Raw genomic sequence first — 10,382 nt, forward strand, 5'->3', positions numbered from 1 at the left:
AGTATCAAATTAAACCGATTAGTAAACAGGATGACTCAGGTTAGTACAAGATCTTTTTGCCTCTAGAGACTTATGCTCAGTTCATTGTTATGGACAGAAGTTTCACGTGAGGACTTCTAGTTTCCAACCAATTCCTTAGCAGCAACTGCAAAATATACTGTCCAGTTCAGCATAACAGCGGATATTCACCCAACTGGAGCACAGTGGAGCTTGTGACTGAGGCGTGCTGGCTAGACACCTGGGGGACCTCCAGCTCACCGAGCCTGCCGTAACTATGACTGGGGCTCCAACTAGTGCTATTAGTTTCCATTTTCACAAGCATCGCATAACAGATTTAGAAGAACCCCCCCATTTTTTCCACGGGTCACAACATGCAGACGTATTGGCTTCACAGTGGTTTAATATGAACAGAACTTGGACATTACATTATCAGACAGCAGAATGAAGACAGTTTGTGAATTAAAGCCCCACATCAAGATATATACACAGCAGAAACAGCCTTCAATTGCTCAGCACTTGTGCATGAATGAAGGGAGTTTTTAAAAAGTGACTAATATAGATCAAAGAGGCAGCAGATTGCTTCAAACAACAAAAAGTTAGCAAGGCAGGACCTATATGCCACTTCAATCCAAAAAGCAGAGTAACTGGTCAGTGCAGAGTGCTTCTTTGCAGAGTTCAGAGAGGAAAGGAGCAGACCTAGAGACTCCACAATCTCCTTCTGGAACCCTCTCCTTGTTTGCATTACAAGTCAAAGATCCACCTTTCAAGCTGGCTCTGAATCCAGTGCCAGGATTATATTTCATGTACATTTTGCATCAGCCACTCCTCAATTTGTGTCACTCCTAGGAGCAGCTCTCTCCGGGCTGCTTCAGTGACTCACTCTTCATTTGGGTTTTTCCAGCTTTACCCATTCCACCCCGAGACAAGTTCCTCACTAGAAAAAAAATTCACAAACACGAGGAATAGCAGACGCCCTTGTGGATAAGTTTGGCCGGAATCTTTGTGGATACAGTGGGGGACCTAGTCATCCCATTTCTTTGTGAAGACAGAAAGAGGTTAGGTCACTGCACAGAAACAACTCCGAGAACTTAGGAAATGCCTCCCTCTAGAACCAAGACACTCAGTGCTTCTTGACATAGCACACTCTCCCCAGAGTTTACCTCCTCTGCTAAGTTCTTAGTGACACTACAAAGCAAATGGTGATCCTGGGCCTGACTTTTGGGGAACCCCTGAGCAAAAAGCTCAACTTCATCTTTTACAGTTACTCCAAGGGAATGTGTATTTGTGGTGTATCAGCAGTTCACAGCCCATTGCACCCTCTCACCAAAGGAAAGTGCTTTTAAAGAGCAGCTACTTGACTAGTTCCCATGTCTTTTCTCCCCCATACAAAAGCATTCCTGGCCTGCAAAGCCACCATGGGGGGCAAGGGAGGCATGAAAAGGAAGGGCTGAGGATGGCCGATACTTGTGCTGCCATTCTAAAGGCACGCTTCCAGTGCAGGTTACTGGTCACAAATCTCCTGCCTCCAGATTCAGGTGACTGGAATGCTTCTGCATGGGAGCGAAATGGCAGCCACTCAGCACTACGCAGTCTGGGAGTAACTGTGCCCTATTCCCCGCTCCCATTCTCTCTTCTCAGTGGTGGGCAGGACCTTTCCCTCTAGGACCAGGGATGGGAGCCAGGTCTTTGGAGAGACAAGGCCAGTGCAACTCTATTGACACCCTCTGCGCCGTACCAGTCAAGAGCAAGCTGTGGCATTTTCTGGACTCATCAGCTGTCTGTGCCCTGCTACCTGGGCAGCCCAGGCCCAACTCCACCCACCCTCACACCACCACCAGGCTGCACTCTCGGAGCACCTAGAGAACGCACTGACAGTACAAACACCTCCAAAGCTGCCAGCAGCATGTTAGAGAGGAGAGGGGTAAACACGGCTACGCTGAGCAGGCCTGTAATGCAGGAGATCTGGAGCAGGGTCAGAGAGGAATCTTGGGTCTCAGCACTTGCAGACAGCACAGGATGAAGGTTTCATGCAGGGTAGAAGGGGATTTATTGTGGGGATAAGGAAGAGACTGGACATCCTACCTGGCACCTGCTTGCTCAGTTTTTGGTTAAACCCTACCAACATCCTAAAACTTGCTGCAGTCACTGACCTATATGACAATCACTGTTCTGCTCTGGTGTTCTTTACAATGCTTGAGGCCGCATGGACGGGGGGTGAAGGATGAGCCTGGAAGGACATCTTATACCCCTTTTCACAGGGAAGAGGCAGCCTAGTCACACTGTAATAATGCCCCAAGACAGTTTGTGCCCCACCCTCACACCTGCTCACTCCTGCCACTGGGTGCACAACAGCAGATTCATGGCTTAAATCTTCACACCCTTTGGCAGATATCAAAGCTCATCTGAACGCAACACTGCTGCCAGATACAAAAAAGAAAAATGCTGGACAAACGGGGAGGTTCAGAGAGGAAAAGCTGGTTCAGGAGAGACCGATTTAGTGTAAAAATAAATGTCATTTCTGCAGAAGGGTGGGTGGAATGGAGGAAGACAGAGCATCAGGATCTCCTACTGACGGACTTTCCCTGGGACGTAATTCCTATCTATAGTTTCCTCTTGCAGGAACATGTGTAAGCAGCGCTCGTTCTGTGCCAGCGGGTGTCCAGCGATTCTGCAAGGGAACAGGGAGGAGCGGAGGTTAGCACACATGCACCAGCTGGAGGCACCATCTTAAGAGAATAAAGGAAAACACCTTTATGGACCTCAGAGCCATGTACAATGAAGGGTCCACTCCACCCCCATTCGGGGCAGAGGAAGAGAGAAGCTGCAGCACTTACACATGTTGCCAGAGTCAGATTCTATACACATGGACAATGCACCTAATCAGCTCTGCTAAGGACAGAGGGGCAGGTGCATAACTCATCTCCCCACTCCCAATACATCCACTGCCAGACAATCAGCTCTAGGAGGACAGAATTGCTCGTGACAACAGCAATGATGGTCAGCTCTGCAGCCTCACGATACCAGACTAGCACAAGAGGAAGATGGCAGGCCCAGGATTTTACACACTTCAGTGCCACACTGAAGTGCGGAAAAGTATCTAAACAATCTCTCCCTCAGGACAACAGTGCTGCAGATGGATTGCACTGAGCCCCCATAGGAGAAGATGTTGGATCATATTAAAGAACTTCTGTATTAAAATCACAAATGAGTTCGATTCCCCATAGTTTAAATTCCAGGGTATTACTAATTAAGAGGTCTCTTGGTTTTTGGTACAGTCTCTCTCCCTCTGTGTGCTAATTGTGTCAGTTCATTCTAAGAGAGTCTGTTCTCAAAGCAATTCTTTGTAACAACTACTACTCACAGAGACTCAAAGCAATACTCTGTAACAACAGAAACAACACACAGAGACTCCCCGCCCTTTTGTTGTATTCATCTCGCTTTGTTAACAATTGTGATTAAAATACAGATAGAGGATGTATGCGGATGGATGCTTGGTGTGGATAATAACTGAATGATCAGGGAGGTGCCAGCCTAAGAATCCAGTGTCCATCGGCTGAAGAAGGCGTCAAGTGGAAACAACCAGAGGACCCCCGGAGGGCAGACTGGAATCCACCCAACAGCCTCAAGAATGGGAGAACCAAAGAACAAGATAACATCTGGCAGCACAGAGCCGTCAGGAATGTGTCATCTGCTTATTGATTCAGCAACAGCATGATGAAGCAATTCCCATAGACTGGCATAGGAAGTAAAAATAGGCTCTAGAAAGTGAGAACTTTGGGGTCTGATTCTGCAAACCAACTTCCAGGAGCATCTGACAAGGCCCTGCTCCCTCCTCACGTCCAGGCCACCTGGCCAGTGGCTTGGCACGAGCAACTCTAAGGCTGGTAACTATGATTACAACCTTGCAGAACGTGTGTGTGTGAATGAATATGAAATTGAATGGAATGTTATAGCTGTAACTAACTGCTTACTATGATTCTTTCTGTATTCACAATAACTGTGGCATTTTGCCTTTTCCCCTTCAATAAGACCCTGCTGGTTTTTATTTTACTGGTATAACAAAGGGAGCCCTGTGTTGCACATCAGTGCTCCCTTTACAAAGGGCTGCCTTCAGAGCTGCCACTTGACCATCCGGTCGGAGCGACGGCGGCTGAAGGGCGAGACTTGAGGTAGGTGAGTGGGTGGGGGGCGGAAGTGGATCAAGACTCCAGAACTGACACTGGGACAGCCCTCCTCCCCGGGCCATTAACCAGCATATCAAATACAGGGCAAGCCCAGGACATGAAGCTTACTTGTTAATAAACTGTTCCAGTCCCTGCCTCCTCTCCTCAATGAAAGACTCTTCGAAGATCCCCTCATCTCCTCGAAATGGAAGCTGTCGTTTCAAGGCTTTTCCGGGCAGTGGTGGTACTACAATCTAAGAACACACATGCCAGCGTGAGCTAGCGGAGGAGGAGGAATGGACAGGCCCCTCAAGCGTTCACAGTGGTCCCCTCCGACCCACAGGCGGCGCTCCTACACCATTCGCTAGCTTGCTGGGAAAGCAAGGCTGTCAATTCCGGAAGCGCCTCTCATTTCCCGCGATGGCCACCCACAGCAGCCTCTCTGTGCAGGTCTGCACAGACTGTTCTCATAGGCCCAAGCTGTTTAAAACTGGGCTGTTCAGGAGCAGGATTGGCGTAACAGGAATAGATCTGTGTGCAGAGGCCCTCACCTTACTGTCTCGCTCCAGCTCATTCTTCAGCCATTCAAAGTCACTGTATCGCCTCCTCACACAAGACTCTTTCAGTTTGAAGATAGGGAGGTTTGTCTGCAAGAAAGGAGAGGTTGTTAATTTGCAGTTTGCTGTAGAAGCCAGGCTGACTTTACTGCGTCCTACTAAAGTCTGCAGAGCTGCATTCAGAGGCCTGAAACCTCTAGACACTCGAGGCATTCAAGGTCAGTAAAGAGTGCATAGAATGCTGCAATACATGAAAGCATTTGCAAGCCTCCCTGTGGTTTTTCAGAAAAAAGCAGGTGTTTTCGAGACTACTCTGGGCAGAGAAGAGAGAACTGTTCTCCTCGGTGTCCTTCACACTCCGTGAGCTATGCTTTCAGATGCATGGTCTCCCTTTTGGGGGCACTGGTGGTGCCTATGCTACCATTCTGCATGTGCTATTTGTAATTACAAGAAAAGGCTAGGCCTCACCCCTTTCAGATGTTCACCCTTATGAATTCCAGGCAGCATTGCAGAGGGATATGCACTGCCATTCTGCACTGCAGTAGACCGCAACCCCAGACTGTACAACCCTTTTGGAGGGGTTGAGGAAGGAGGTTAATCCCCAACTACATCCAAGCAACAGGCTGCAGAGACCTTGCTTTAAGATCTCCAAACAGCAGTAGCAACCCTCCCCATTGCAAGGAAAGGCTTCTGCATGTCTAGCCTGTGTAGTTTGGATCTAGCCAGGAGCTTGTAGGAATTTTCGCAAAGCTGCATTAGCCCTGAAGTCTGATCCCTGAAGTCTGATCTCTCACCTGGTGATTATGTTAACTCCATCTTCCCAATGCTGACCCCCTCCCCCTGAAGAAGTTACAGAACTTTATGGGGAGAGTGACGGAGAAGGGGAGGTAACAAAAGCTCTTGGATGAGCTTTTTAGTGACCAGATACACCCTCATGTTAAACCTGTTGCTGCTACATTTAAACAGTTCTTACTAAAGCCTCTGATCAACTTTTAGGCTGTACATCTGTTTGGGACTGAGTATGGTGCCACCAGGGACTAGACCTGCAGAGAGAAACTCTGCAGGTAGTTTCCTACTGTTCTCTAGCAGCCACCTCTAGCTGACTGAAGAACCAACAATGACAGTTTTTTGTGGGAGTGGGGAATATCATCATCCAATCCTCAGATGGAAAGTCAGTCATGTAGGGTGTGAGGAGGACAGTAAAATTAGCTAATGAGGACAAACTGTAGCCTCTAAGGGACAGGGATTGTATCTTCCATGGTTTGGAAAGCACCTACCACACCGAGTGCAAGCACAACGTACTCCCCTCTCCTGTGGGATTATGTAAATTTTCAGGGGAAGCTTGGAGCTTCTCAGTCGACCTTATTACCGATGGCACCATGGGGATGCATGGCACCTTATAAGGACACCCTGCCCCGAAGAGCTCACCACCCCGGGGAAGACCAGGCAAAGAGACGTTGAGTCCGCAAGGAGTGCTCAGCCATACGGATTACGCAGGCCGTAATGCACAACCTCTAGGGCTGCACTACTCGTCTGTATAAGCATATCCGTTTTTAGGACTCGAGTTTGTCGACAATTGGTAGGTAATTAGATTGGCAATCGAACACAAAGGCGATTCAGCACCCAGTTACCTAGGAAGGCTGTTAACTAGCAGCTAGCCAAGACACAACAAAAGTCCCCCTCCCCTAAATATTGTTCTCCTCTCTGCCCCAACTGGAGCAAATGCCCCTGGAGACCCAGCAGAGCACCCGTCTCGGTTTCCGAGCAGTGCGCAAGAGGCCAGTGGTACTCAACTTACATAAAGAGGCATTCCCGCACCATGGAGGGGCACACAGTGGCTGCACTTGGACTCATTGTTGCCAGCAGAATCCACTTAAGAGGGACTGGTGAGTACATAAAACCACTGACTTTGGACCTAAGCAGGACCTGGTGCTTCACCACCACCATTCTTGTTCACATATACAGAGTGAGACTGCACCAAGTTCGCGGGATGTAGAGGTGAGGAGACAAGTTTTCTTTCCTCTTGAGATCCAGCAGGCATGTTGGGATTTACCACCTTCTCTGCAGCACTGGACAGGAATCCTCTGTTAGATATGGTAGGTGTATCCCTCTCAGAGTTTGGTAATTCCAGGGGCCTTGATCAACCCTTCTGAGGTCAGACTGGGGTTTCTACTGGGTTGCAGACTTCCAAGGCAAGGATGTGGTAAGATCCTACACCTCCATCATTACGCTCAAGTCAGAAAACAGCCATGCCAACAAGATGATAAAGCCTGTTTCCCTGGACAGGACTGGGCTGTAGACATACTCTGACCTTGAGTCCTTTTCCCACAGTTCAACATGCAGCCAGATGTGCTTGAGAGACAGAGGTCCATGCGACCCAACAAAATAGAGTGAAATGGCCCAGGCCTCTGTGGGTCTGTCTACACTGCTGCTGGGAGCAAGCCTCCTAGCTCAGGTAGACAGACTTAGGCTGGCAGGGCTCGAGCGAGCACGTAAAGAATAGTGGTGTGGACAGTACGGGGTTCCAAATCCCGGCCGCCCACACTCAGAGCCAGGGGGTCAGATGGGCTGGAGAGCCTGAGATGCTGCCTGAGCGGGAACGTCCACGCTGCTATTTTTAGCATGCCAGCTTGAGCTTGACTGGCATGAGCCTTTCTACCCAGTCAGCAGCTGGAAGCCAGCCTCCCACTGCAGACATCCCCCTGTGGGTTCTGTCTCAAGTACAGGGCATTCAGAGACCAGTGTTATTCAAGGGCCTGGCTCACTAGAAGCCGCTGCAGAGGATTGTTTTAGAAAGGAAGCAGAAAACCTTGTCGTCCCAACTCCAAACAGCATTCCCTTTATAGTCTGCACTTGGAAAATGAGAGGCTAGCTTGGTCATCCCAAAGGCTGCTGAAAGGAGGTCAAGGGACCCTTTGGTGTCCTTGTATGAGGCTCCACGTACTGTTTTTAACAGGGGTTCTCAAGCTTTTTCTTTCTGAGGCTCCCCCAACATGATATAAAAACTCCATGGCTCACCTGTGCCACAACAACTGTTTTTCCGCATCTAAAAGGCAGGGCCGGCATTAGGAGGTAGCAAGCAGGGCAACTGCCCGGGGCCCCATTCCACAGTGCCTCCGCAAGGTTAAGTTGCTCAGGCTTCAGCTTCAGCCCCAGGTAGCGGGGCTCAGGGCGCCGGGCTTCAGCCCCATGCGGTGGGGCTTTGGCTTTCTGCCCTAGGCCCCAGTGAGTCTAAAGCCGGCCTTGCTTGGAGGACCACCTGAAACCCGCTCGCGGCCCCTGGACTGCTGGATGAGAACCACTGGTTTATAACACAGCAGCACCTCAAGGGCGCTCAGCAATTCCCAGAGACATAGAGGGTGGCAGGCCCTACCCCCAGGGTGGCGTGGGGATGTTGTGATCTGTCACTCTGCCTGCAGCCACACACCTGGATAATTGCCCGCCCCGGCCTCTCCCCCAGGCATGGGTGTCCGCTCCAGGCTGCCCAGAGCACCGGCTCGACGCAGGCCCGGGAAGGGCGACTGCGGGAACCAGTTTGCCTCTGTCTGCTCTCAGCTGCCAGGCATCTGCCCGTCCCCCAGGCTGGGAGCCGCAGGGGGGCTCCAGGCCGGGGGGCGCCTCAGCCTGGGCAACAGCAGAGACGCCCGGGACCCTAGCGGGCCGGTGCCGCCGCCTGGGAGCCTGAGGAAGAGGCCGCGTCCCAGCCCAGAGGCCGCCACCCACAGCCCAGCCCCTCCCCCCGCACGCGGGGCCCCCAGCCGGCGCTGTAGCGCCCGGCCCCTCCCCCTCCCCCCGCACGCGGGGCCCCCAGCCGGCGCTGTAGCGCCCGGCCCCTCCCCCCTCCCCCTGCACGCGGGGCCCCCAGCCGGCGCTGTAGCGCCCGGCCCCTCCCCCTCCCCCCGCACGCGGGGCCCCCAGCCGGCGCTGTAGCGCCCGGCCCCTCCCCCTCCCCCCGCACGCGGGGCCCCCCAGCCGGCGCTGTAGCGCCCGGCCCCTCCCCCCGCACGCGGGGCCCCCAGCCGGCGCTGTAGCGCCCGGCCCCTCCCCCCCGCACGCGGGGCCCCCAGCCGGCGCCCGGCCCCTCCCCCTCCCCCCCGCACGCGGGGCCCCCAGCCGGCGCCCGGCCCCTCCCCCTCCCCCCGCACGCGGGGCCCCCAGCCGGCGCTGTAGCGCCCGGCCCCTCCCCCTCCCCCCGCACGCGGGGCCCCCAGCCGGCGCTGTAGCGCCCGGCCCCTCCCCCTCCCCCCGCACGCGGGGCCCCCAGCCGGCGCTGTAGCGCCCGGCCCCTCCCCCCGCACGCGGGGCCCCCAGCCGGCGCTGTAGCGCCCGGCCCCTCCCCCCGCACGCGGGGCCCCCAGCCGGCGCTGTAGCGCCCGGCCCCCTCCCCCCGCACGCGGGGCCCCCAGCCGGCGCCCGGGCCCTCCCCCTCCTCCCGCACGCGGGGCCCCCAGCCGGCGCTGTAGCGCCCGGCCCCTCCCGCACGCGGGGCCCCCAGCCGGCGCCCGGGCCCTCCCCCTCCCCCCGCACGCGGGGCCCCCAGCCGGCGCTGTAGCGCCCGGCCCCTCCCCCTCCCCCCCGCACGCGGGGCCCCCAGCCGGCGCTGTAGCGCCCGGCCCCTCCCCCTCCCCCCGCACGCGGGGCCCCCAGCCGGCGCTGTAGCGCCCGGCCCCTCCCCCTCCCCCCGCACGCGGGGCCCCCAGCCGGCGCTGTAGCGCCCGGCCCCTCCCCTCCCGCGGGCCCCCAGCCGGCGCTGTAGCGCCCGGCCCCTCCCTCTCCCCTCCCTCGGGCCCCCAGCCGGCGGTAGCGCCCGGCCCCTCCCCCCTCCCGCGGGCCCCCAGCCGGCGGTAGCGCCCGGCCCCTCCCCCTCCCGCGGGCCCCCAGCCGGCGGTAGCGCCCGGCCCCTCCCCCTCCCGCGGGCCCCCAGCCGGCGGTAGCGCCCGGCCCCTCCCCCTCCCGCGGGCCCCCAGCCGGCGGTAGCGCCCGGCCCCCGGCCCCTCCCCCTCCCGCGGGCCCCCAGCCGGCGGTAGCGCCGGGCCCCCAGCCGGCGGTAGCGCCCGGCCCCGGCCCCTCCCCCCTCCCGCGGGCCCCCAGCCGGCGGTAGCGCCCGGCCCCTCCCCCTCCCGCGGGCCCCCAGCCGGCGGTAGCGCCCGGCCCCTCACCCGCATGCGGAGCTCGTAGCTGGTGTAGCGCGCCCGGCCCACGCCCACGGTCTGCGGGTTGAAGATGTCGATCTCCAGGAAGTTGCTGGGCGGCCCGTAGGCGTCCGTCAGGTCCTGCGGCTTGGAGTGGAGGCGCCGCGTATCGGCCACCGCCGCGTCCGCCATGATGGAGCCAGCGAGCCCCGCCCGGCCGCGCCGCGATACGCACCCGGCCCGCCCCGCCCCGCACGGCCGCCCCCGCCGTCACCGGTCCCGGCCCGCGCAGCGCTCGGCCCGACCTCCTCCCATGGAACCGCCCGGCCAGACCCCCGCAACCCGTGCGGGGCGGAGCCCCCCCGCAGATCCCTCACCCCCTGCCGGGGCCAGACCCCGCAACCCGTGCGGGGCGGAGCCCCCCCCGCAGATCCCTCACCCCCTGCCGGGGCCAGACCCCCGCAACCCGTGCGGGGCGGAGCCCCCCCGCAGATCCCTCACCCCCTGCCGGGGCCAGACCCCCGCAACCA

At 56.9% G+C, this 10,382-nt stretch overlaps 1 protein-coding gene across 1 annotated transcript; it reads right to left on the reverse strand.

The window, feature by feature from the left end:
- Positions 1-382: 382 nt before the first annotated feature.
- On the reverse strand, positions 383-10,060 carry SNX12 (sorting nexin 12). Its single transcript, XM_077826184.1, has 4 exons — positions 9,880-10,060; positions 4,715-4,810; positions 4,293-4,417; positions 383-2,668 (listed from the first exon to the last, which is right to left on the reverse strand). The coding sequence occupies exons 1-4, from the start codon at positions 10,042-10,044 to the stop codon at positions 2,566-2,568; spliced, it is 489 nt and encodes a 162-aa protein (XP_077682310.1). The 5' UTR covers positions 10,045-10,060; the 3' UTR covers positions 383-2,565.
- Between the last annotated feature and the right edge of the window lie 322 nt (positions 10,061-10,382).

Source organism: Eretmochelys imbricata, chromosome 9 (assembly GCF_965152235.1).
Source record: "Eretmochelys imbricata isolate rEreImb1 chromosome 9, rEreImb1.hap1, whole genome shotgun sequence".
NCBI classification, from domain to species: domain Eukaryota; kingdom Metazoa; phylum Chordata; order Testudines; family Cheloniidae; genus Eretmochelys; species Eretmochelys imbricata.

Coding starts and splice junctions, on each gene's coding strand:
- SNX12 (XM_077826184.1), bottom strand. CDS start 10,044: ATGGCGGACGCGGCGGTGGCCGATACGCGGCGCCTCCACTCCAAGCCG. Junction 4,811..9,879: donor GCTACGAGCTCCGCATGCGG/GTGAGGGGCCGG, acceptor CCTTTCTTGCAG/ACAAACCTCCCTATCTTCAA. Junction 4,418..4,714: donor AGCTGGAGCGAGACAGTAAG/GTGAGGGCCTCT, acceptor GTGTGTTCTTAG/ATTGTAGTACCACCACTGCC.